This window comes from Bufo gargarizans, chromosome 9 (genome assembly GCF_014858855.1).
Source record: "Bufo gargarizans isolate SCDJY-AF-19 chromosome 9, ASM1485885v1, whole genome shotgun sequence".
Lineage (NCBI taxonomy): Eukaryota > Metazoa > Chordata > Amphibia > Anura > Bufonidae > Bufo > Bufo gargarizans.
The window spans coordinates 20,305,374-20,331,410 of record NC_058088.1 but is presented as its reverse complement, the minus strand read 5'-3'; the positions used below and the strand labels follow the sequence as shown (position 1 = coordinate 20,331,410).

The following is a 26,037-nucleotide window of genomic DNA, read 5'->3' as shown; positions in this document are numbered from 1 at the left end:
TTTTGTTTGTTTCTTTATTATTATACATTTAAAGAACACATACAAATAGAACATAAGCAAATATATATCTAAATCACATTATCTACCTCGATGAGTTGAAGTCCACCAAGAGGGATCTGTCACCGGTAGAGTCAAGGGAATCAAGATAGAGCGGAGGTGCACCTCCTGAGATGCCACCCGGTCCCCTGTCCCTGCCTACTTGCACCACCCGCCCTAGGTGACGGAGCGCAACTGGGCGACAGTCCCTGACCTACTAAGTGCAAGCAGAGAGAAAGAGACAGCAGGGAAGAGGACAGCCACTGAGAAGTTACAGTAAGCGGACAAGAGGTAGAACAAAATGGAAGGCGAGGCGGGTCAACTAACCGAGGTCAGTCCAGGAGGTCACGTCAGAACAAGGGAAGAGGCAAAGACAAATCCGTAAACAAGCCAAAGTCAAAATCCAAGAGGTAGCGTCAAGGTACAGGGAGCAGGCAGAAGAGGTGTCAAGAGGCGGATCGAGGTTCAATTCCAGAGGTAGCTTAATAACAATAAAGTACACAGCCTATAGGACGAAAATCACAGGCAACCTGTAGCCAGCAGGCCGCCTGTATTTATAGTGGGGAGTGAGGGTCATGTAACGTGGCCAGCGTCACATGACCGACAGACCGACAAGTCGAGCACCAAGTGATCAGCTCGGCGCTCAAGGCAGACCTAGGAGCAGGGAGCCTCCCAGCTAGCAAAATCCGCCCTGGGAACGAGGCCAAACACAGATCCTCGCTCCCGAAGCTAAGCAGCAGATCTGCAGCTGATGGGAGACCGAGTGCGCCTTCGGCACCCCGTTACAGGGTCATTTTATGCTAAATTGATGCCGAACAAGGTTATATGAAGAAAAAAAATGATTTTTTTGGTATGGAATTGAAAATGGTGCGGGCACATACACAATATTAATAAAATATCTGGTTTCAATTTTATACAAATTTTTGAATGAGAACCTTCTTGTTTCCATTCAGAGGCAGTAAGCATGTCCATAGCGAGTCCTGCTCTCAGCTGAGTGGATATAATTGTATTGAGTCTAGACAATGCTATGTGAGTAGGGATGAGGGAACTTGTGTTTTCAAGTTCGGTGTTCAAGGTTCGGGTTATCTAAGAATTCCGTTATGGATTCTGCTACCACGGACCATAACCCGAACCTTGAACGCCGAACTTGAAAACACAAGTTTGCTCAACACTATCTGTAAGCTGAACAGCCTGGACTCCAGACTGACCCATGTACGGCACTTGGTGCTAGGCTTGAATCCAGAGAATAAATGGCATTGGATTAAAGCTCCTGCACTCTGAGAAGAAGACAGAGGAGGTTTATTACTGCTTCTGTCTTCTTCTGTACATAGTGCTCAATAAGTGCTATGCAGTGAATAGAAGGGGAAGCTATGCCAGGTGTCTTGGGTAAAGCAATGCTGCAGGGTCTTAGTACACCCTGATTAGCTTTGCCTGTGTACAATTCCCCCACAGGGGACTGTTTTTCCCTGTTAAGCCTCATTTACACGTCAGTGTTTCACGGACGTGTGCTGTACGTGTTCTCCATGGACAACATACGTCCCTATTCATTTCAATGTGTGTATTCACAGATCAGTGTTTTAGCATGGTCTGTGTTTTTAGCAGTGATGCCTGCTCTATTTTTTACGTGTTCAAGGATCCATCACGCCTATTATAGTCTATGGGTTCGTGAAAACCATTGATGCCATCCGTGTTTGATCCGTGTTTCACGGATCATTAGGAAGAAATCTTCTTTGCAAATTATTTTTCAGCTGTGCAGTGTCAGTGAAACATGGATGACACACGGACATTTTCACAGAGGCATCACTGACCACCTTTCCACGGATTTAAGCACGGTTCTAAACCAGTTCTACTTTACACCAGTTTGATAAATGACCCCAATTGTCCTGTAAACTGTACTCTCCTAGATCCAACCGGACCCTGCTCCAAAAATCTGCCTTTAAATTTTAAGTCCCCTTTAGATGAGCTGCCGAGAGGGATTTCAGGTGGTTTTCTGGCCAAGAAAAGATTTTTTTCTAAAATCTCCTGGAAAGCTACACTCCTTGATGATTTAAATATGCTACTCCCGGTGCATTGTCTGAACTTATTTAAATGTCTTTCCCTACGAGATGTGATGGCAGAGCTCTCAAAGCTTCCAAGACTGCCAGTAGTTCCGTCAGATTTGAGGACATACCTACCTACTCTGTCGACCACTCCCTTTGAAAAAAATTGCTGGAAGCAGTATGCTTTCCAGACCCACAGACTTGCATCTGCAGTGACTACCTGAAGATCCTTGAACCCCCCATGAAACCCCTTTCTGAAAATGACTTGTACACTGCTAACAAGCTAGGGACTGAGCCACTATCGGGGGAAATGAACTTGTCTTCCATTGACATTTTCTGAGATGGAGAGGGATTTGACTTTTTCCAGTTTATTACCCCATTTGTATTCAGAATATGATCCTTCTCCTCAGAATCGAGAGAGTTAACTTCTGAGTCTGAGTTGGATGAGAAAAATATCTAAACTAACCCTTTGCTCTCTCTCTGATTCAGAAACAGAAATAGCCAAAAGCATCTCTTGCAATATTACTAGTACACTTCTGACATAACTTGTGCATATTCACACACGTATCAGCCAGCTTTGTCAGACAAATCGCACACTTCCAGATTTTAGAAGCTGCTTTTGTTTTATGAGAGCTGTCCTTGTCACTCTACACACACAGAGGAAAGACATAAAAGAGGAATTAGTCACCACATGCAGTGGTCAGGTTTGGTACGCTGGGTCCCTCAGACACCGTTGAGGTGTCACCACATGTTGCTGCTCTCTGGAAGGGATGGTAAGGCGTGGTACAGAGGGTTTGATGCTGAGGAAAGGCCTGAGCTAGCTGTCCCTCTCTCAGAAGGCTGGTACCCTGGCCAAAGGCTGGTGATCCAGGGTCTGTTGCAGAGTATCCCCGTCTCAGCATCTTCTTCTGATCATGCAACATGCTGCCCCCCAGGGTCTATAGTGTCCCAGGTTTTTAGGAATGCCGAGTGGTGATGTGGCCTTATTAGCTTTGTGTGTGTCACGGTGCTCCTACCTGAATACTGTCGCTCCCTAGGGTTAGGCTTTGAAGCAATAAAGGGGAGAGTGATATTTGGTGCAGTAAGAGTCCAGACTTGGTAAAAGTTCAACAGCTTTACTTGAATAAACTTGCATCCAGACAACACTTGATCTTTCTCTTGGCTCCAGCAGGTTTTGGGGTAAACTGGAAGGCTAACTTAGATACTTTGCTTTATCTTTTTCTGCTGTGCTAGACTCTGGCTTCGGTCTGGTAGCTGGACTTTCTGATACTTTTGGTACCTTTTGAGTGGGGTGCCTCCTGCTGCAGGAGGGGGGCCATTCCTCTCACTGTGCCATCTCTTGTGTCTTCTCAGCTCCACTATAGAATCTAAACTGAACTGGACTAGACTAGAGCTTCCTGCGACCCCTCCCTTGGTAGGAAGCAGGGCTAGCCCACTTCTGCCCAGAAGGGGGAGAATGGAATGGTAAGTTTCATTTGATCCAAAGATCTCCCTCTGCCAGATACACTGCCACTTGCTGGTGAACCAGGCACTGTACATGAACATATGATACATAAGTTACATAGCCATGTTATTAAAGCACAATATTAAAGGACCTGGAATCAAATAGACAGATGACATTATTTGTTAGCCATTAGAGACAGTAAGAATGGTAGTGCCCGCTCTGGGCCACTAGGGTCACTCAATAGTCTGGCATGAGTCTCCCCTCCAAGCACTGTTCCCTAACTGCAGCACACTAGGTGCTCTGACTGCTCTCCTTATATACAGTTTCTAGCTAGACTGGAACCTTCTAGTGGGAGGGGTGGAGTGGAGAAACTCAGGATGAACAGATACATTGTTACACTTTCCGTCTCTCATAGACTTACATTAGAACTTCAATGATACTCAATGGCAATGACACAGCAGTTTTTCCAGACAAAAACAAGTTACCAGACATAACAACAGAGCTAAAACCAGACATTCAAATGGTCAGTCTGTCTAGTTTGGGTGGTAAACAAGTCTGGCCTTTTCCCTCCAAAACATGCTCTTCTTTAAACCCTATGGTAGATGTGGAAAATTACCAGCTTCTCATTCAGTCCCAAAAGCCTCTCAATATCAACCCTTTCCACAGAGTCTCACAAATACAGCGCAAATGAACAGGATATATATCACAACGTATATCTAAAATGTAATTACACATTATTAAACAGTGCAAATTAACCCTTTCAAGTGAAATAAAGTAAGAAGTTTATACATTTGCATTGGGCAGGGATGGGGGAACCTTTTTGCTGCCGAGGGCCTTTTGGATATTTGTAACATTGTTTGGGGCCATACAAAATTCTCAACTTACAAATTTGACTGCTGTATTTGGTCAAACATATAAGAGACTTAGGGGTAAGTTACAGAAATTGTGCTTCAATTAAAAAAATCTAGAGTGCTGTATTTTTGCAGCACAAAATGGCGCCTGCACTATAGATATTATAGTACAGGCGCCATTTTGACCACATATAGCAGTCTAATTTTTAAGTTGAGAATGTTATATATTTAGTTCTTTATTTGGCATTAGTGGCAGCCAAGGTAAATCCAAAAGGGGTCTAGAGAGAGGTTCACCCAGCTTTTACTCTCCCTGCCTCTTTCTTCGCAACTTTACTTACGTTTGTCCATTTATCAGCCTCAGATCTGCCCATCACCTCCATCAGCCTCAGATCAGGCCCCCATCAGACATCCTAACCTCAGATCACACCCCCATCAGACCCTCCCTAGCCTCAGATCAGCCTCCGTAGCCTCAGATCAGATCCCCAATAGGCCCCCCCCAGCCTCAGATCAGACCCCCCAGCCTCAGATCAGCCCCCGTAGCCTCAGATCAGACCCTCATCAGACCCCACAGCCTCAGATCAGACCCCCCAGTCTCAAATCAGACCTCCAATAGTCCCCCAGCCTCAGATCACTCCCCCAGCCTCAGATCAACCCCCCAACCTTAGATCAGACCCCCCAACCTCAGATCAGACCCCCCCCAGCCTCAGATCAGTCCCCATCAGACCCCCAGCCTCAGATCAACCCCCATCAGACCGTCCCCACCCTCAGATCAGCCCCAATCAGAATTCAGATCAGACATTTAAAATAAATAAAAAAATATACTTACCTCTCCAGCTCCGGACGGCGCTGCCACTTGTCAGAATGACTTACCCTCCCTGGTCTTCTTCCGACAGCGCGGGGGGGGCAGTAAAGAAGACCAGGGAAGGTGAGTACAGCTAGCAATGTGCTGTTCCCACCTTCCTGTGCCTCAAGCTGGAAGAAGTCATTAACATTTTCTGGTGGGGGGTGGGAGGGAGGTGAGTTCCCCACGCCAGGCATAGGGGAAATAGGCAAATGTCCACAAATGTCTAGACTTCTCCAGGGCACTACACATACAAATAAGCAGACTAAGCCTCCCATTGGTGCAGGCGTTAACAACAGCATGGCACAGAAATGTCTCCATGGTATCCTGCCCCAGCTCAGACATCTTTATGGCCCAAACCAATCAGATAGTGAAAAGCCTGATCTTAACCGAACTGACTCTGTGAGTGTCCGGTCTCACAGTGGATTTAAAGGAGTTGGGTCATGAAACATCATTTACATTTTTGAAACCAGCAACCAGATCTAAATACTTTTAAAAACTTTTATAAATGCATATAATTAAAAAATGTGTATAGCCAACAAGCTATTTAATAAAATGTATCTGTATAGCACCACTGCTATTATTGCTGCCACCATTCATCTTAATAGGCACATGTACCATGAGTACCCAAAAATACTTTTGGTAGTACAAAAAATTGCAAAGTTAGGGCTGGTAAACCACTAAATGAAAAACGAGTCTGGTAATTAACCCCTTAACGACTGCCCACTGTGTATATACATCCTATCTGCACATGCCTCGTGCAGATAGCACATACAGTTGCAAGAAAAAGTATGTGAACCCTTTGGATTTTCTGCACAAATTGGTCAGAAGATGTGATCTGATCTTCATCAGATAGACAATCACAGTCTGCTTAAACTAATAACACACAAATAATTATATGTTACCATGTTTTTATTGAACACACCATGTAAACATTCACAGTGCAGGAGGAAAAAGTATGTGAACCCTTGGATTTAATAACTGGTTGAACCTCCTTTGGCAGCAATAACTTCAACCAAACGTTCCCTGTAGTTGCAGATCAGACGTGCACAACGGTCAGGAGTAATTCTTGACCTTTCCTCTTTACAGAACTGTTTCAGTTCAGCAATATTCTTGGGATGTCTGGTGTGAATCGCTTTCTTGAGGTCATGCCACAGCATCTCAATCGGGTTGAGGTCAGGACTCTGACTGGGCCACTCCAGAAGGCGTATTTTCTTCTGTTTAAGCCATTCTGTTGTTGATTTACTTCTATGCTTTGGGTCGTTGTCCTGTTGCAACACCCATCTTCTGTTGAGCTTCAGCTGGTGGACAGATGGCCTTAAGTTCTCCTGCAAAATGTCTTGATAAACTTGGGAATTCATTTTTCCTTTGATGATAGCAATCCGTCCAGGCCCTGACGCAGCAAAGCAGCCCCAAACCATGATGCCTCCACCACCATACTTCACACTTGGGATGAGGTTTTGATGTTGGTGTGCTGTGCCTCTTTTTGTGTTGTGTGTTTTTTCCAAACAACTCAACCTTGGTTTCATCTGTCCAAAGAATATTTTGCCAGTACTGCTGTGGAACATCCAGGTGCTCTTGTGCAAACTGTACACATGCAGCAATGATTTTTTTTGGACAGCAGTGGCTTCCTCTGTGGTATCCTCCCAATAAATTCATTCTTGTTTAGTGTTTTACGTATCGTAGATTCGCTAACAGGGATGTTAGCAGATGCCAGAGACTTTTGTAAGTCTTTAGCTGACACTCTAGGATTCTTCTTCACCTCATTGAGCAGTCTGCGCTGTGCTCTTGCAGACATCTTTACAGGACGGCCACTCCTAGGGAGAGTCGCAGCAGTGCTGAACTTTCTCCATTTATAGACAATTTGTCTTACCGTGGACTGATGAACAGCAAGGCTTTTGGAGATACTTTTATAACCCTTTCCAGCTTTATGCAAGTCAACAATTCTTAAATCGTAGATCTTCTGAGAGCTCTTTTGTGCGAGGCATCATTCACATCAGGCAATGCTTCTTGTGAAAAGCAAACCCAGAACTGGTGTGTGTTTTTATAGGGCAGGGCAGCTGTAACCAACACCTCCAATCTCATTTCATTGATTGGACTCCAGTTGGCTGACACCTCACTCCAATTAGCTCTTGGAGATGTCATTAGTCTAGGGGTTTACATACTTTTTCCACCTGCACTGTGAATGTTTACATGGTGTGTTCAATAAAAACATGGTGACATTTAATTCTTTGTGTGTTATTAGTTTAAGCAGACTGTGATTGTCTATTGTTGTGACTTAGATGAAGATCAGATCACACGTGCAGGCAGTGCTTTAATCCCAGCACTGGGATTAAAGCTCCTGCAATCTAGCAGGAGCAGGTCGTGTCCTGGCTGACAGACACAGCAGGGACCCGGAGGAAAAGACAGGAGCGGTTCTCCTGTGCTGGCAGGAGAGCGCTGAATGAGCGCATGGTGGAGGGAGCAGGAATCGGCATAGCCGCTTCCTATTTTAGTCCCGGTGGTCACGTGACCACCAGGGGTGTTTGGAGCAGGGATAGGAGCAGAGCTGATCAGGGTCTAAGGAGACCCTGATCAGCTCTGCCTATGTGTCATGCCCCAACAGGGGGCTGTTTTCCCCTGTAACTGGGCCTCCTGTGGATGCCCCAGTTACAGTGGAAACAGTAAAAAAAAAAACTAAAAACTGTGTCCTCCAGAGGTCTTTTAATGACGTCATGGGGGCACATATTATGTGCCAAAAAGAAATTAAAATAAGTAAAAAAAATTAAATTATAAAAAATACAAATGTAAAAAATAAAATACAAAATGCAGTCCCTAACAGAAACCGTCACCATAGTTATCCCGTCCTGAACAAAATAGGGAACCCATTGAAATAATTTATTTTTGTTTTAATATTTAAGAAATAAAAAGCTATAATTAAAAAAAATACTTTTTAATAATAATTAGCAGTTTTCTTCCAAATTAAACCTAAAAAAAGAAAAAAGAATCCTACATTCTAATAAAAAGTCCTAAGTGTCAATAATCCTAAGTGTCCTAATAATAATAAAAAAAATCTCAAAAATGATTTTGGTAGTCAAACAAATAAAAAAGCTACAGTGCCTAAACCACCACGTGCACAAAATCACAAAAAGTTGCCTGGACATTCAGGCCTTTTTTGGGGCCGGTCATAAAAGGGTTAAAGCTTAATTTTTTTAAAAAGTTTTTAGGCCTGGTCATTAAAGGGTTCATTTTCCCCCACACTGTTTGACCCTTTTATACATTTTTATTGGCAGGACAACCCCTTTGAGTCGATAAGAATAGCTTGTAAAAAGCTGTGGCAGAAGAATTATAGTAGACGGAAAAATATACAACAGAGTCTGCTTCATCTGCGCCAAGTTTAATATGTGAGCAACGTAAATACTGGTTAAGATGCCATATAATTATTCACTATGCAGAAGAACAATGGTTTATCAGTGAATTTCCTGGTGACAGACCCCCAGCAAAACCCATTTCATACTCTGATTAGGGTCACCATCACTAGTGGGGTACCTCAGGGGTCAGTACTGGAGGGGTCAGTGTCACTAGTGGGGTACCACAGGGGTCAGTACTGGAGGGGTCAGTGTCACTAGTGGGGTACCACAGGGGTCAGTACTGGAGGGGTCAGTGTCACTAGTGGGGTACCACAGGGGTCAGTACTGGAGGGGTCAGTGTCACTAGTGTGCTACCGCAGGGGTCAGTGTTACTAGTGTGGTACCTCAGGGGTCAGTATTGGAGGGTCACTGTCACCAGTCGGATACCGCAGGGGTCAGTAATGGGCCCTATTCTCTTCAATATATTTATTAATGATCTTGTAGAGGGGCTGCACATTATTTCTTCCAAAAAATTGGTGCAATTACACATATTTTGTTATACACATGTTTATTTTTTTTGTGTGCATTGGAACAACAGAAAAAAAAAACGGAGAAAAAAATCCAAAAATGGTCTGGACAAATTTACTGGCACCCTAAACGTAATATTTGGTTGCACACTCTTTGGAAGAAATAACTGAAATCAATCGCTTCCTATAACCATCAACAAGCTTCTTACATCTCTCAACTGGAATTATGGACCACTCTTCTTCTTCTGAAAACTGCTCCAGGTCTCTCATATTTGAAGGGTGCCTTCTCCCAACAACAGTTTTAAGATCTCTCCACAGGTGTTCAATGGGATTTAGGATTTTTTTTTACCCTAAAATGATGAAAATTGGCTTCTACCTCGAAATTTTTTTTTTTGCCTTCCTCTGGATCAACTTTTGCAGGATAACAGGTTGAACTGGATGGACGGATGTCTTTTTTCATCCTTATAAACTATGTTACAGTTTTCTATGTACAGTCCGGTCTAGTTCAGCCATCACAGATATATTTGCTTCAGTTCTTCAGGATCTGGAAAAATTAAAAGGATCATCTAGGTTTTAAAAATCTATGGCGTATCCTTTGTGAATGGGACCATGCTGTAATACCAAGGACAGCTGCTAGGAAAAGTATGACATTGTGCAGCATGGACCAACGTGAACAATGACGAGGCTGCAGAGCTCGCCACAAGGACCGCAGCCTCTCCAAACAGGCAGAGGTGCTGAGAGTCATAACACCACTGATCTATCATTGATGGCGTATCTCAAGGCCATCCATTTTAAAACCTGGATAACCCCTTTAAACACCACTAAAGCTGGGATGATTTCATGTTTGCTCCCCACTGTCCCGGTGAAACACACTATGTTGCATGTCCCAGAGTCTCCGGTAGCTGCCCTGCTGGGCCAGTAACTGCTCATGTCTGCCGGACTCTTTTATCTGACCACCTTCCAGAACCAGAATGTGATCGGCCTTCTCCACGATGTTCATGCGGTGAGATATCAGCAGTACCGTGCGCTTCTTTGGGTTATCGTAAACCGTGCTCTGAATCTAGAACCAGAAGAGACAAGTTACAGATCGGCAAAAGTCAAAGTCAGTCAGCACAGCGTCACAGAGGGAAAGGAAGGCGATGCAGCAGCGAAACAACACGAAAAGTCACTAGCGCCGTCCTGATACGTGAAATTCTATAAAGGGACTTTTAAGCTCATGGTGGGTGGATCTCTAAAGTCTTCCTTTTCTAGATCAGGAAATGGTGACGCAACCAACTTCTGCAAACTGTGCTGCAACAGAGAACACAGGAGGGAGAAAACTATCCTTCCACCTAGAGTGAGAGGTTCTGAAGCTTGAGGACTGTAGACAGAACATACCCAAAACACCAGATCACCAGATAAGGGGATTCCAGGCAATATACAGGTCAGAGTATTCCCTGGCTCTCCCCTCGCCCACTTTTCCTCGAGTAGACTGTGAGATATATTGAATCATGCGATACATGCTCTACAGAATGTATGGAGCACATCATATGATGCAATGTTCGTGTAACCCCATCGCTGGTCTCACCTTGAGTTCACTTTCAGTGTCCAGAGAGCTGCTAACATCATCCAAAATTAGGATCTTGGGATCCCTCAACAAAGCCCTTGCTAGCGCGACCCTCTGCTTCTGACCCCCAGACAGAAGTCCACCTCTTTGTCCAGCACCTTATGTGTAAAATACAGAGCATTACTATGATGATCCGTACTCCGTCCATGTTTCATAAATTCACTTCGCATTCATCTAATGGAAGGCTGTAGAATATTTTGCTCCATCAGACATTTCAGTCACAAGTCCTTTAATATCGCGAATACCAACCTGTGCTATAACCACTTGCCAGGTCTGAGACGAAATCGTCGGCATATGCTGCCACTGCTGCGGCCTTTACTGAGGGTAGAGGAACCTCCCCCAAACCATACGAAATATTGTCCTTCAAGGACCTTGCCGTAAGGACAGGCTCCTGACTCACCACGGACACCTAGAATGAAAGTAAACGCTCTAGGACAGAGGAAACAGTGGATTCTGACACAATAGCTGGAACTAGGCTCAGAGGATTTTCAATGCTTATTGTCTCCCCGCTAATGTTTAGTTGATATTAAAAAAAACTCTCCGTCTGTACTTTTGTTATGTTATAAGGCAGCTGCTATCCGCAGAGCGCTCACCTTCTTGCGGTAATACTCGTTGTCATACTCAGATAACGGCCGCCCGTCCAGCAGGATTTGTCCTTTTTGTGGTTGATAAAACTTCAGCAGCAGCTGCACCACAGTGGATTTCCCTGCATCACAAGCACCGACCAAAGCGGTCACTTGTCCTTCACGTAGGTCAAAGGAGACATCCTAGAGGTTTATAAAACAGATCATATACCTATTAGAAATCTAACAGTACATAAAGAAACCAGGGCCTGAACATAAGAGGGCCTCCAACATCTACAAGTCACTTTATACCTGCAAAGCCTGGGTGTCCGGTCGTTTTGGGTATGAAAACGTCACATTCTTGAACTGGATATGCCCCTTAAGATATGTTGGCTTGAGACTCCCGGGGGGTGGCAACTGAGGAATTCTGTCCATATATTGAAATACTTTTTCGGATGAGCCTACTGCCTTTTTAACGTCAGGGTACATGTGCTGCAACACCTTAGATCAACAGGCAGAGAGGTGTATAAGAGAAGAGTAGAGCTTGGTGTGAAAGAAGTATAAAGGGGGGGGGGGGGTTCCGAGACCCCTAAAAATTAAGGTAGAGACAGTGACAACAAAAACAATACTCACCTGCTGAATACCCCGCTGCTCCAGCCAGTCTTTGTTTCTGGAGCTACAAAGATGACGTGCTCGAGTACCCCACGTGACCACTGAGGTCAGCATGGTAGTCAGAGATGACACTGAGGTACCACCAGAAACAAAGACTGCTGTTAGCACCAGAGCAGCGGGGGGTTGAACAGGCGAGTATGATTTTGTAATATTGCTTGCCCAGCTATAACTGTAGATAACTGTAGTGTTCTTCATATGAAGTGCACTGTATGAAATGTCACCATGGTGTACAGGTTGTATCACTGCACTTGGGAATCTGATCATTAAGATCATCATTAAAAAAATGGCGCACCACGTGGCTGCAGCCACAGCACACGTGTGCCAAAGGATGGTGGCTTTTGGAAGGTGACTAGAGTCAATATAAATCGGACTTGACCAGGATAAATCACCGTGCCCCATAACGCCCACATATAGTGCTGCTTTTACTTCTGGCCATGCCTCACCTCCACAGCCGACGTGAACTGCAGCTCATACAGGACAAATGCCACCAGTTCACCTCCACTGACCTCGCCGTATGTCACTAGACGTCCACCAAAGTAGAGGATGCCCACCTTGAGCACGAGCCCGGACAGCTGTCGGAAAAAAACACTTGCTTTACACCCTGCACATCTACTGCAGGCTATTGCTCCTACTAAAATCTAAATGTGCGATGTGATCTGGAGATGGTTCAGACGATGCAATAGTAACCAATGGGGGGGTCCAGTCTAGAAAACCCATTTTCATATATCGTATTAGGCGGTTTGGAGTAAAAAGAGAGGGGTTCAGGATGGTGTTTGTGTACTGTCCTATTTTTTTTTTCCACAGAGCCATTGATTTCAATATAGGTCCGTGAAAGTTGGATCTAAACCATTATGCGATTTTGTCTGAGTGGGCCGATGCTCTGTGAAAAAATGTGGCCTGAACGTATCAGCGTTAGGGCTCATGCACACGACAGTATGGCTTTTTCAGTGTTTTGCGGTCCGTTTTTTATGGATCCGTTGTTCCGTTTTTTGTTTCCGTTGTGTTTCCGTTTCCTTTCCGTTTTTCCGTATGCCATATACAGTAATTACATAGAAAAAATTGGGCTGGGCATAACATTTTCAATAGATGGTTCAGCAAAAACGGAACGGACACGGAAGACATACGGATGCATTTCCGTATGTGTTCCGTTTTTTTTTTTGCGGACCCATTGACTTGAATGGAGCCAAGCATCGTGATTTGCGGACAAGAATAGGACATGTTCTATTTTTTCACGGTACGGAAATACTGAAACGGAATGCAGACTGAGACACTTCAGTTTTTTTTGCTGAACCATTGAAATGAATGGTTCAGTATATGTTCCGCATACTGAACTAAAAAAACGGCCAGTATACTGAACGCAAAATACTGCCGTGTGCATGAGCCCTCAGGTTCGGGTGCTGTCTGTCCTGCCTGGACAGAAAACAAGGACGTGTAAATCACTTGTATGGATGATCCTCTAGCATATGTTCACATGTTGCGGTACGGTTTTAAATGCATTCAATCGGGGTACTTTTTATGGGCGAAACGTGTTAAAAAATGTGTTTTATCTATAAAAAAATAAAAAATATCTAAAACCAGATTGCTGGTGTAACCAAATCTCAACCACTATGTGTGAACATACCCTTAGGTTATTTTTATCATCTGTGTCAACTCTGACACTCATGGCACAGGGGTTGAATATTTATGCAAGCAGCATTTTATTTTTAGGACTGCATTTTACTCATTTCGGACTAAAATAATTTTTTCTATTGATCCTCATGAAAGATTTTCAGCAGTTTTTGAGATACAAGGGTTAAAAAAAATGAGTCTATTTGCAGACTGTCACTTCTGAGTTATGTCAGCTGAGGGCTCATGTGAAGCCTTATCTCTGATCTTCTGACCTCATAAACGCTCATTATAGCTAAATTCTTATCAAATGTGGCTTGCCAGATGGGACTGATAAGTGATACTCTGCAAACTGGCTGATTTTTTTATCCACTGTATCAAAAAAAACGGCTGAACATTTTTAATAAAGATCAATTGAAAAAAAAAAAGATTTTCAGCCGAAAATGAGTAAAATGCAGTCATTAAAAACAGTTTTTAATTTAAAAGAATTGCGAATTTTAAGTTTTTGAAGAAGTGGTCACACTTTGCTGTGACTGATACAAAATCCATATTAATATGCAGCAGTTCTTGCACAATCCCAGCAAAACCGCAGCCATTTTTTCTTGCACATTCAGTACGTGCCATTAGTAATCCAGACAAAGCTGGAGCTGAATACTTCTCCTGGGCCCGACGTGCAGCTTTCTGGATATTGTCCTTCAATGAACAGACATAAAATCGCTATTTTTACAAAGGATGTAAGAAAAAGTGATTCACACAGAATAGTCGCACTCACGCTGTTGGCCACTAAAGTGCCGCCGTAGGCAATGGCCTCCATCTTGTTGAGTGCATAAGTGTCTTGCAGCTTTGCCTCATATCGCAGACATTCACCTTCTTCATTAGCAAAGCTGCGCACTGTCTTCATGTTGGAGAAGATCTCCAGGGCCACCTGATTGGCCTCCGAGAGGGACTTCTGTACCTTCATAGCCAAATTCTATGCGAAAGGGAAGTTAGGAGATTAGATTGTTGACAAATGTGTATTTCGTATATTAAAGGGGATCTCCGGGACTATGAATAAATCCTAACTTGCAAACAACCTCTGAAATCCCCTCCTGGGGGGGTATTCCCACTTTCTGCTGCTGTGGGAAAAGATGGATTGGGCTGTGTCACGCACACTGGTGGTCCGTGCCCGCCGCAGTACTGGGCAGGGACGAGCCTCACTCTGTGTGTCCTGGAACTAGCGCTCAGTGAACTTTCTTTCAGCACTGCAAGAGTCAATCCTTTTGTCTTGCGCCCTATTCAGCTGGGTTTGGGTTATCGTGTGTCTTGTAGCAAAGGTGTGATCTCTCGTCTGACTACCCCGTGTACTGTACCTTGCCTGACTACTAATTCTGCTCCTTACCACCTGCACCAACCTTCAAAAATTGCTATCTGGATTACGCATGCACTCAGCCTGCCCCGACCTAGGACTTTAGAAAATGCGTCTTTTGTTCTGACAAGAGAACACAGATGGGAGACAAGCCACCCTATTAGAAATACATGCATGCTCAGCCAGGCCAAAAGTGTGTGTGTATGGGAGGGTCGGAAGGTATAATAGCCCACAGCTTTCTAAAGCCTATGGCCAGGATCATGTGGACAGGACATTTCTGGACTTTACAATGTATTTCATTAAGCTGCTACTAAGCAGGAAGCAATGTTAAAAAGCTTCAAGGTCTCTGTGTCACGGCCATGGCTATGACCGTGACTCTTCAACCGCATGCTATTGTCAGCGGTTTGGTTTTGTTGTCTATCACAGGTGAGGGCAGTGGTATTTGCCTCACCTGTGGTAGCCGCTGACAACGCTATGTATGTGGCAGCTTTCCTGCTGTCCATGCGGTTGCACCTAGCAACCTCTATGTTAGGTGTGTGTGTTTTGTGTTCACTGTGTTGTTTGTCTGTGTGCACTCTGTGTAGTGTGTTGTGTGCACTGACACCTTTCCTGTACTGTGGTTGCCCGTGGCAACGTCTGGCTGTCTGTACATGTGGTGGCAGTGTCCCGGCCTCCGGGCTATCTCCCAGGACACGGTTGCCACCCATGTCGTTGCCAGCGGCAACAACCACAGTGTGTTGCTACTGTTGGACACTTTCCCTTTAATGTGTGTTTCCCTTCTCTGGTGCTGGAAGGATTAACTCCCTTCCCAGTGTGTGTGTGTGTCACTGGGTGTGTCCGACTGTGGGGTGTGGCTTCTTGGCCTATAAAGCCTCACTGTTAGTTCAGGTCTGAGGGTTGCTTCAGTCATGCTTGGCTGGAGCAGCCTCCTGTCTATTCTACCTGCCAGTGAGAGACACCCCTGTGGTCATAAAGAGAATGTCACTTTATGTTTTATGTCATGTTGTATGTGATGTCCATGTGATGTACTGTTGGGACCTTTGTTCGTTTGGTTTGTGCAGCTAATGGTTCTGGATTCTGTGTGTGCTCTGGGATCCAGTCAGCAAGGCTGTGGCAGGTTGGTGGAACTCCTTAGTTCACCTGCCATTTCCATTAGTCTGTTTCGGTTCCCCTTTTTTCCCAGCAGCTTGGCCATTGAGACTCCTGCTCCTCCGTACCTTGGAGGAGTAGGTCGTCTTACCCAGCTCCTAGCTCAGGGATCTGCGGAGGGTAAGTCAGGGCTCCGAGGTTCCTGCGTATGGGTCCTCCTACCTTAAAGGTCGGCCCATGCAGGTAGGAGTTAGGGTCAGGTTAGGGATGCTTGAGGAGGTGACCTGCTCCCTATCCTGTTCTCCTGGCCGAGCAGCCACAACATCATCGGGCATCGCACGGCTGAGGGTTTTCCCCATCCTCAGCCGTGACACTCTGCTTGCAGTCAGTGAATTTTGAAGTGTAGCCAAAAACTATCATTCTGGAGTTCAGGAGCAGGGCGAGACATGTTGCAGATACAGTGATTAGCTCAAGGAGGAATGTCTACACTGATACACTGTGACGAAACAATCAATATACACAGCTCACCTGGGAAAAGGCTCCCGACAGTTTTGGCACAATGGTGATTACTAAGAGGCACAGCACGGTGAAGAGTGTCAGCTTAGAGGACAGGCTGAACATGTAGAGGGTCAGGAATATCAGCCTCATGAGATACCACATCAGCAGGCTGAGGTTGTGGCTGAGGGCTTCGCTCATCGCTGTGATGTCCGTCGTAATGCGAGACGTGATGTCACCTGGAACCGAAGTGATACGTTCAGGGGGCAAGAAGAAACCAGTGAGGTTCCTGGTAAGATGTCATTGACATGGCCGATACCTGTGGACCCCGTGTCGAAGAAAGTGATGTCCTGCTTCAGGATGGCGTGGAGAAGCTTCCCCTGGGTCTGGGTGTGAACCAAGCTCATGGTAATGTTGTAGATACCGTCACACAGGAATTCTGTCACAGCGCTGCGCGTTATAAAAATATCATTACTAACAGTCCATATGCGGTAGGGGATATATATATACCCGCGACAAGGGACTGTATACTCTGCACAGGTTTTATACTGCATGCTGTATTACATTCTTCCCTAGATGCACTGCTATGTGCATGAGCCCTTAGGAGTACAAAATAATCCTTAAAAGAGGCAAAACGAACTTAGGGTCATGAACCGCACTTTGTACACAGCTTTCACTTTCTAATATATTATATAAACCTGCGATGTCTGTATCACAAGATCCAAACTCGGATCACCCGATCCCGTCCACTGCTCCAACACAGAGCATCCGCCGACGTCGCCTCCATCGATCAGCTCTTCTCTCTTGTGACCAAATCACCTGATTTGCATGGTCAAGTGGGTGATGAAGGAATCCAGACCCCAGTCCTGGAACATGCGCTCATAACAAAAGGGTCTACAGCGCTGTGTGTGCCTGCGCATGCGCCAGAACTGGGGTCTGAAATTTATCGCTGCCCACTGGTCCATGTAAATCAGCTACACAGTGACGCACTCAGGACCGGAAGAGAGAAGAGCCGACCGATGGACAGGACGTCAGAGGATGGACTGTGTGGAGTAGTCTAGGGGATCGGGTGATCAGAGTTCAGATCTTGTGATACAGACGTCGCAGGTCAGTAAAGTATATTAGAAAGAAAAAGCTGCGTACAAAGTGGGGTTCATGACCCTAAGATAGTTTTGCCCGGACAACCCCTTGAATGTGAATTCTTGAACCTTTATCAAAAACGCTATGAGAGGAACGTGGCCTCTTCCTCCGCTTCCCACAGCTGGGAGTTCTCTTTCCCAAGCGGGAGGCTCTCAGTAAATGGTCAGGAGTCAATTTAGTCTCTAAAAATCTCCTAACACATTAAGGGTTCAGCTACTCAGCAATTTTTGGGGGGCAAAACATGTCGCGTGCCAAAGTATTGCAGTGTAGGAGGGCAGCCATGGAAATGAATGAGGTTGCAGCGCGGCTCGCGCGTTTGCGGTGACCCCAGATTCACAATAATTCCAACACTGCTGCATTTTTTGTGCTTCTCCTACACTCTCTGTGTAGCCAAACCCTAACGGAAGGCACAAATCAGAACGGAGATATGGGGAGAGGGGGATATGATGCTGCAGTATATCTGCCTGTGTGAGGGCAGTTGGTGGAAGCTCAGGGGGCAGCTGTTCAGCAGACACAGCTCTGAAAGCCCACGTGGACTTTGCTCCGGATTCACCACTGCTACTTTAAAGTGGGTGAAAATCTGCCACAGAATTTGACTATGTGGCCTCTTCCTCCTATAAAACCTGCTAGCTGCTGCAGCCGCTATTGATTGTGGCATCTAAGAAGTTAAAATCTCTGTTCCTGGCTCAGTGTCAGCTACTCCTGTGCCTGCACCATTCCTGGACTATACTAGGTGTAATATGGGAAGTACTTAGACCTCATGCTGTACTGATACAGACCAGCATGTGGAAGTCTCCCAGAAACACGTCAGTAGTAGCATTAGCGGGGTCTGTGAGTCAGGACCCCCATGGAACCACCAGTGCCTCTTTGGAGATCTCTGTAACCTCCAGCCTAAAGCTGGCCATACACATTCAATAGCGGTCAGCCAAACGATCATTCGTCCAACAGCTATCTCTCCGGTCTCCAGACACTTTTGGCGGCGGCTTATCTCTCCAGAGAACACAAGGATTGGGCGAGATCAATTGTCATTAGATTGTTGGCCCATCTTGATGTTCTCGGCTGGTTTGGCAGACAAATTATGTGTATGGCCAGTTTTAGGCTGACTCTACCATAAGAACTAGACCTATAGTTGGTAAGGACACAGCAGAATTCAATGTCCTCACCTACACAATGTGATCAGACTTATGGCTATTATAGAGTTCCAGAATATGGAGGGGTCCTTCTTCTCCTGGATCCAGTCCGTCATCTGTCCTGTGTACGACGGCAAAACCATTTCACCTGTAACGTGGGAGAAATGAAGCCACAGGTTAGACATTCATGGGCAGCTAGTTTTTATTATGGGAGAGCATAATGAATAGGAATACAGTCTGTATATAAATTGATTCAAATGATGGGACATCCAGGTCAGAAATCCCATCCTCACAGACCCTGTTAAGTGAAGTCTTCTGTTCAGGATCCTCATCTCTTGGCCAGAGTGAAGAATGTCTCTTGCTCTGGAGGACCTGTCCTGTCCTGTATTATACAGACACCACATTGAGGTGAATGAACACTGTGTAATGCTTTATTTCTCCTGTGGTGGCGCTGCAGGGAATTTAGACGCTTACTGCCAGATTTTGGCAGGTCCCAGCAGGAGGACACGTTGTGATCAGCTAATTGTCATGAGACCCTTCTAACACATAGGGATTACCAGCAAAACCATGTGGCCTACTAACCCTTCCATGACTACTGCAGAATGGAAACCCGGTGTTAGCTCCTGGATATAAGCAAGAAAGTTTCCATTCATTAAAGCAAGAAGAGATCTTGCAGATGGTGAGAAACCAAAGAACAAAGTAAAGAAGAAAGTTATATAAAGACCAAGAAAATGATCTACGTAAAACGAAACCACGGATACTCAGACAGGTCAAGACACAATACTTACTCCAAGAAGACAGCACCAAGAACACGGACACCAGCAGGAACCTCCACCCGTAAGGCCACAGAAGGGCCATTAATCTCCACACGGAGGGGGGCGACTCCGCCTTGTCCTCCTCATCTTCACCATCGAGGAACAGCTGATGCCAAACGATTGTAGACGTCACCGTGATCAGGTAGGAGTAGATGAAGAGGTCTGCGTGCCCACATCTGTGCAGGAGTTCAGCACTGGTCCGTGGTGACAGGACAGCCGTGAAGGTGGCACAAGATGGTACCAAGAGGCTGAGGGCAGCAGAGGACACCAGGAACGGTTCTCCTTTTAACCAGGGGGGCAATTTAGATACGGAGCTCACTGCACGGACACCCAGCATCAAGACGACCAGTCGTGCCAGGCCCATTACCCACGTCAGGAGGATATTCAGGGGCAAGTAAAGGGGCAGGCTCAGCTGCAGTAGGTACAAAGTGACATAGTCCACGCCGACGAGGCAGCACAAAGACCAGACGGGATGCATCGCCTGACAACAGAGAGAAAGAGCACAGCATAACTGAGAGGAACTGCCACCAAGTCCTACTTCTAGAAGGTCTTAACGGGGTTCCCAGGGTTTGGAGGCACCAAACAAACTTCTGACATGTACTAGTGGCAGGTGGTCATGGTCTGGATGCTGAGACCCCCATCGATCACTAAATAGGAGGGGCAGGTGTGATTAGCAGAGTGCTGTGCCCCAGCATTTCTGACTCACACCATGTCCTCAGGTAGAACACTCAATTGAGAAGCTTCTGCCTTTTCATTTTAGTGGCTGGTGGGGGTCTGGGTGCTGAGACCAGATCAAAACTTCTGCCATGTCTCTATGATGTGGCTGGTCTCTGCACATATGACATCATGTGCATCCAAGTGACCACTGCAGCCAATCACTGGTCTCACTCATGCCATATACGCAGGCACATCAGTACTGCAGGGTAAAGAGACAAGAGGTGCTGGTGGATCGGTAGGGATTTAAGAGTTTTTTATTTTGTTGCATCAACTTTCCTGGACTTCACCCGCTGTTTAAGGGTTGTCGGGTACAGTGCACCCACACACATCCTGTAGACGTCACATGTCTAGATCCTGGACTGACCCTGACATGATCCAGTATGGACACCTAGGTGGGCGATAAAGACCCATAGAGATCTCAACGATCACCGGTGAACCGCACTGTGGTACTGTAGATGACTGTGAATATATCAGCTTCCGCTGCACAAATGGCATCGCCCGCAGGAGAGTTTAACAGTCTTTTTGTGTCTTTTTGTACAAATTTATATAGAGAAACATATGGAGGGAAACACCAAGAAAATCTCCAAACCAACAGCCTGAAAATACACGACACTGACCCCGAAACATCACCACAAAAACGGTGCGGACACTGCCACAATCAAAAACACCACATGCTGCTGGGCTTATTACGGGGCATCTGTGCCTGGAACACCGTTATGGGGGCTCTGGTGCCTGGCACACCGTTACGGGGGCTCTGGTGTCTGGCACACCGTTACGGGGGCTCTGGTGTCTGGCACACCGTTACGGGGGCTCTGGTGTCTGGCACACCGTTACGGGGGCTCTGGTGTCTGGCACACCGTTACGGGGGCTCTGGTGTCTGGCACACCGTTACGGGGGCTCTGGTGTCTGGCACACCGTTACGGGGTCTCTGGTGTCTGGCACATTGTTACGGGGTCTCTGGCACATTGTTATGGGGTCTCTGGCACATTGTTATGGGGTCTCTGGTGTTTGGCACATTGTTACGGGGTCTCTGGTGTCTGGCACATTGTTACGGGGGCTCTGGTGTCTGGCAGACAGTTTCGAGGGCTCTGGTGTCTGGCACATTGTTACGGGGGCACTGGTGTCTGGCACATTGTTATGGGGGCACTGGTGTCTGGCACACTGTTTCGGGGGCACTGGTGTCTGGCACATTGTTACGGGGTCTCTGGTGTCTGGCACATTGTTTCGGGGGCTCTGGTGTCTGGCACATTGTTACGGAAGCTCTGGTGTCTGGCACATTGTTTCGGGGGCACTGGTGTCTGGCACATTGTTACGGGGTCTCTGGTGTCTGGCACACTGTTTCGGGGGCTCTGGTGTCTGGCACACCGTTACGGGGTCTCTGGTGTCTGGCACATTGTTACGGGGGCACTGGTGTCTGGCACATTGTTACGGGGGCTCTGGTGTCTGGCACACCGTTTCGGGGGCTCTGGTGTCTGGCACACCGTTACGGGGTCTCTGGTGTCTGGCACACTGTTTTGGGGGCTCTGGTGTCTGGCACATTGTTACAGGGGCTCTGGTGTCTGGCACATTGTTACGGGGGCTCTGGTGTCTGGCACACCGTTACGGGGTCTCTGGTGTCTGGCACACTGTTTCGGGGGCTCTGGTGTCTGGCACATTGTTACAGGGGCTCTGGTGTCTGGCACATTGTTACAGGGGCTCTGGTGTCTGGCACATTGTTACGGGGGCTCTGGTGTCTGGCACACCGTTACGGGGTCTCTGGTGTCTGGCACACTGTTTCGGGGGCTCTGGTGTCTGGCACATTGTTACGGGGGCTCTGGTGTCTGGCACATTGTTACGGGGGCTCTGGTGTCTGGCACACCGTTACGGGGTCTCTGGTGTCTGGCACACCGTTACGGGGTCTCTGGTGTCTGGCACACTGTTTCGGGGGCTCTGGTGTCTGGCACATTGTTCCGGGGGCTCTGGTGTCTGGCACATTGTTACGGGGGCTCTGGTGTCTGGCACACCGTTACGGGGTCTCTGGTGTCTGGCACACTGTTTCGGGGGCTCTGGTGTCTGGCACATTGTTACGGGGGCTCTGGTGTCTGGCACATTGTTACGGGGGCTCTGGTGTCTGGCACACCGTTACGGGGTCTCTGGTGTCTGGCACACCGTTACGGGGGCTCTGGTGTCTGGCACATTGTTACAGGGGCTCTGGTGTCTGGCACATTGTTATGGGGTCTCTGGTGTCTGGCACACTTGCGGGGGGGGGGGGGGGCGGGCACACTTCTCTTCAGTAACTTGAGACTCTACATAAAGTAACAAAATGTAACATCTGGAGGAACAAAGATTTATAAATATTGAACCAAATATAAGACATCCTGTATATAAGAGACATCCAGTATATAAGAGACACCCAGTATATAAGAGGACACCCAGTATATAAGAGGACACCCAGTATATATCAGACACCCAGTGTAGAGAACACAACCTAAAGAAACATTGAGGCCCAGCTTCCAATAAGAAACTGTGACTTTATTTGTTATGCGGTAAAATCCAGACACGTATCACACACACAGTCTACGCGTTTCGGACCATTCAATTTCGGTCCTTACTCGTGACATATAAAATTGTGAATGTTCACCTCCTTTTAGTCACGTGTTGCACCAATCAATCCCGGGTGCCAGAAGCAATGAGCGCTTCCAATTGCAAGGTAGGTAGATCAGTCTGTGTGATTACAGCAGGGGTGTTGGCTGCCGGTCACATTGCTGGGTGAGCGGGTCCTTTAGCCCTTTTGTTTCTTGCCCACTGATTGTGAGAGTGTAATAAGCGGACCGATCGCAGCCGCATTGCAAGGGCTAGGGTTATATACAGGGTATACTGCTCTCTAGAGGTCCCTATACCTGTAGCTGATTGCGGGCAGACATGCCCTCTGCTACAATGGATACCAGGGGCTCTCGTTGGTTGCTCCCTTTCTAAATTGCATACTGTATATGCCATATGGAAAAACGGAACGGAAACAAAAAACGGACCGCAAAACACTGAAAAAGCCATACGGTTGTGTGAAAGAGGCCTTAGGGTCCATTAACACGTCCGTGTGTGTTTTGTGGATCCACAGACACGTGGAAAAAGAAAGAGACAAATAGTAAAACCATCAGTGCGGGCGCCGACGTCTCTGGTCACATCAGCACAGTCACCGACACCGCAAAGCAGGGGTGTCTCTAATATACGGGGTGTCTCTAATATACGGGGTGTCTCTAATATACGGGGTGTCTCTAATATACGGGGTTGTGTCTTATATACGGGGTGTCTCTTATATACGGGGTGTCTCTTATATAAGTATATAAAAGACACCCAGTATACAAGAGACACCCCGTATATAAGACACAACCCCGTATATTAGAGACACCCCGTATATTAGAGACACCCCGTATATAAGACACAACCTCGAATATAAGAGACATCCTGTATATAAGAGACACCCAGAATATAAGACACAACCTGAATATAAGACACAACCTGTAGATAAGAGACACCCAGAATATAAGAGACATCCTGTATATAAGAGACACCCAGAATATAAGAGACATCCTGTATATAAGAGACACCCCGTATATAAGACACAACCTGTAGATAAGAGACACCCAGAATATAAGAGACATCCTGTATATAAGAGACATCCTGTATATAAGAGACACCCCGTATATAAGACACAACCTGTAGATAAGAGACACCCAGAATATAAGAGACATCCTGTATATAAGAGACATCCTGTATATAAGAGACACCCAGAATATAAGAGACATCCTGTATATAAGAGACACCCCGTATATAAGGCACAACCTGTAGATAAGAGACACCCAGAATATAAGAGACATCCTGTATATAAGAGACATCCTGTATATAAGAGACACCCAGAATATAAGAGACATCCTGTATATAAGAGACACCCCGTATATAAGACACAACCTGTAGATAAGAGACATCCTGTATAGAAGAGACACCCAGAATATGGACACAACCTGAATATACCTGTATATAAGACACAACATGTATATAAGAGACAGCCAGAATGTAAGAGACATCACCTAGCCTGGATGCTGATGCTCCTCTGTATACCGCCGGCTCCGGGCAGCCACCTACCTCTCTGCGGTCGGTCCCCGCCTTCTCCGGATCTCAGAAACCCCCGGTGATTCCGGGAATCGGTTTATTGAGAGAAAATCGAAAGTGAAAGTGGCGACTGCCGGATGACCCCGCGGACGTCCATGGGGTGAGCTCCGCATTCCGCCTCATCTACACTCCTCTCGGCCAGCCGCAGGTGACGCATCAGAATCGCAGAGGTGAAGGATCGGGTGCCACAGAAAGCCGCCGCAGACAAGGTGAGCAGAAGAAGTGCACGGTGTGCACGGTGCCCCCTGCCATGTGCTATATATTCCCGTTAGTTTACCTGGTGCACTACAACTCCCAGCAGAAAACGATGACTGGTAGTTCTTCTGACTTGTCACCTCTTTTTCATTCTATATATGCACTAGCAATAAATGGCCACAAGGAGGCGCTACCCACAGCAGAGCGGTGGATAGTGGGGTAAGGCTAGGTCTACACGACGACATTTGTCGCGCGACAGATAGGGCGCAACAGTTGTTGTGCGACATTTTGTTGCACTAATGTCGCGCGACAGTTTTTATAATGGCAGTCTATGGTGTCGCACTGCAACATGCGACATGCTGCGACTGTGACACGACAGTCGCAAAAAATCCATCCAAGTCCAATTTTTATTTTTAGGCGCACAGTTAGGCTAGGTCTACACGGCGACATTTGTTGCGCGACAAAAAGTCGCAACAGTTGTTGTGCGACATTTTGTTGCACTAATGTCGCGCGACAGTTTTTATAATGGCAGTCTATGGTGTCGCACTGCAACATGCGACATGCTGCGACTGCGACGCGACAGTCGCAGAAAATCCATTCAGAATGCATTGGGGCTGAACTGATCCGCTTTGAACCGTTTGTGAGATCCCTGAAACGGATGTCACAAACGGAATTCCAAACGCCAGTGTGAAAATAGCCTTCCTCTGATTCTGCGGTTTACAGAAATACCCCATATGTGGTGGTAAACGGCTGTGGGGGCACACGGCAGGGCCCAGAAGGGAAGGAGCCCCATAGGGCTTTTACAGCGTAGATTTGGATGGATTCGTTTACGGGCGCCATTGGTTTTTAGTTTTTGGGCGATTGTCTTATGTGGAGGTTTATTTTTTGCATGATGAGGTGACGGTTTGATCGGTACCATTTTGGGGTACATGCGACTTTTTAATCGCTTGGTATTACACTTTTTGTGACGCAAGGTGATAAAAATGGCCGTTTTGGCACAATTTTTGCTTTTTACTGCGTTCCCCTGATGGGGTGGATCATGTCATATTTTTATAGCGCGACACGCATGCGGCGATACCTAATATATATATATATTAATTTTTTTCCTAGTTTTTACAATTCTATTTAACTTAATTATGGGAAAAGGGCGCTTTCTTTTTTTTTTTTTACTTGGAACTTATTTTTTTATTATGTAAAAACCTTTTTTTTTTGTCCGCTTTTGGGGGTCTGATCCCTTTACACTCCATTACAATACTGTATTGTAATGCATTTTCATTTGGTATAAGGCCGAATGCACGCGGCCGAGAGCAGTCCGTGGTATCCCGGCCTGGATTCCTGTTCAGAGCAGGAGCGCACGGCGTCATTGGTTGCTATGACGCCGTGCGCTTCATGCCGCCGCTGCACTACAGTAATACACTCAGTATGATCTACACGAGTGTATTACTGTAGTGC

General features: G+C 46.3%; 2 protein-coding genes across 5 annotated transcripts in view; one reads left to right on the top strand and one right to left on the bottom strand.

Moving 5' to 3' along the window:
* Positions 1 to 8,566: 8,566 nt before the first annotated feature.
* TAP1 (transporter 1, ATP binding cassette subfamily B member) lies at positions 8,567 to 24,716 on the bottom strand. Of its 4 annotated transcripts, none has more exons than XM_044268846.1 (12): positions 24,668 to 24,716; positions 19,501 to 20,008; positions 18,746 to 18,860; positions 16,762 to 16,892; positions 16,476 to 16,681; positions 14,286 to 14,483; positions 12,352 to 12,480; positions 11,549 to 11,737; positions 11,267 to 11,440; positions 10,923 to 11,082; positions 10,635 to 10,771; positions 8,567 to 10,127 (listed from the first exon to the last, which is right to left on the bottom strand). In XM_044268846.1, exons 2-12 carry the CDS (start codon positions 20,003 to 20,005, stop codon positions 9,906 to 9,908), a joined length of 2,166 nt encoding a protein of 721 aa, XP_044124781.1. In that variant the 5' UTR covers positions 20,006 to 20,008; positions 24,668 to 24,716; the 3' UTR covers positions 8,567 to 9,905. The 4 variants fall into 4 exon arrangements, with proteins under 4 accessions (XP_044124781.1, XP_044124778.1, XP_044124779.1 ...); XM_044268843.1 differs by lacking the exon at positions 24,668 to 24,716 and adding an exon at positions 24,364 to 24,501; XM_044268844.1 differs by lacking the exon at positions 24,668 to 24,716 and adding an exon at positions 24,309 to 24,423.
* The window catches only part of TAP2 (transporter 2, ATP binding cassette subfamily B member), a 35,216-nt gene continuing 33,641 nt past the window's right edge, over positions 24,463 to 26,037 (top strand). Inside the window, exon 1 of the mRNA XM_044268841.1 lies at positions 24,463 to 24,599. The gene's annotated coding sequence lies outside the window, so the exon portion shown is untranslated. The remainder of the gene's footprint in view (positions 24,600 to 26,037) is intronic.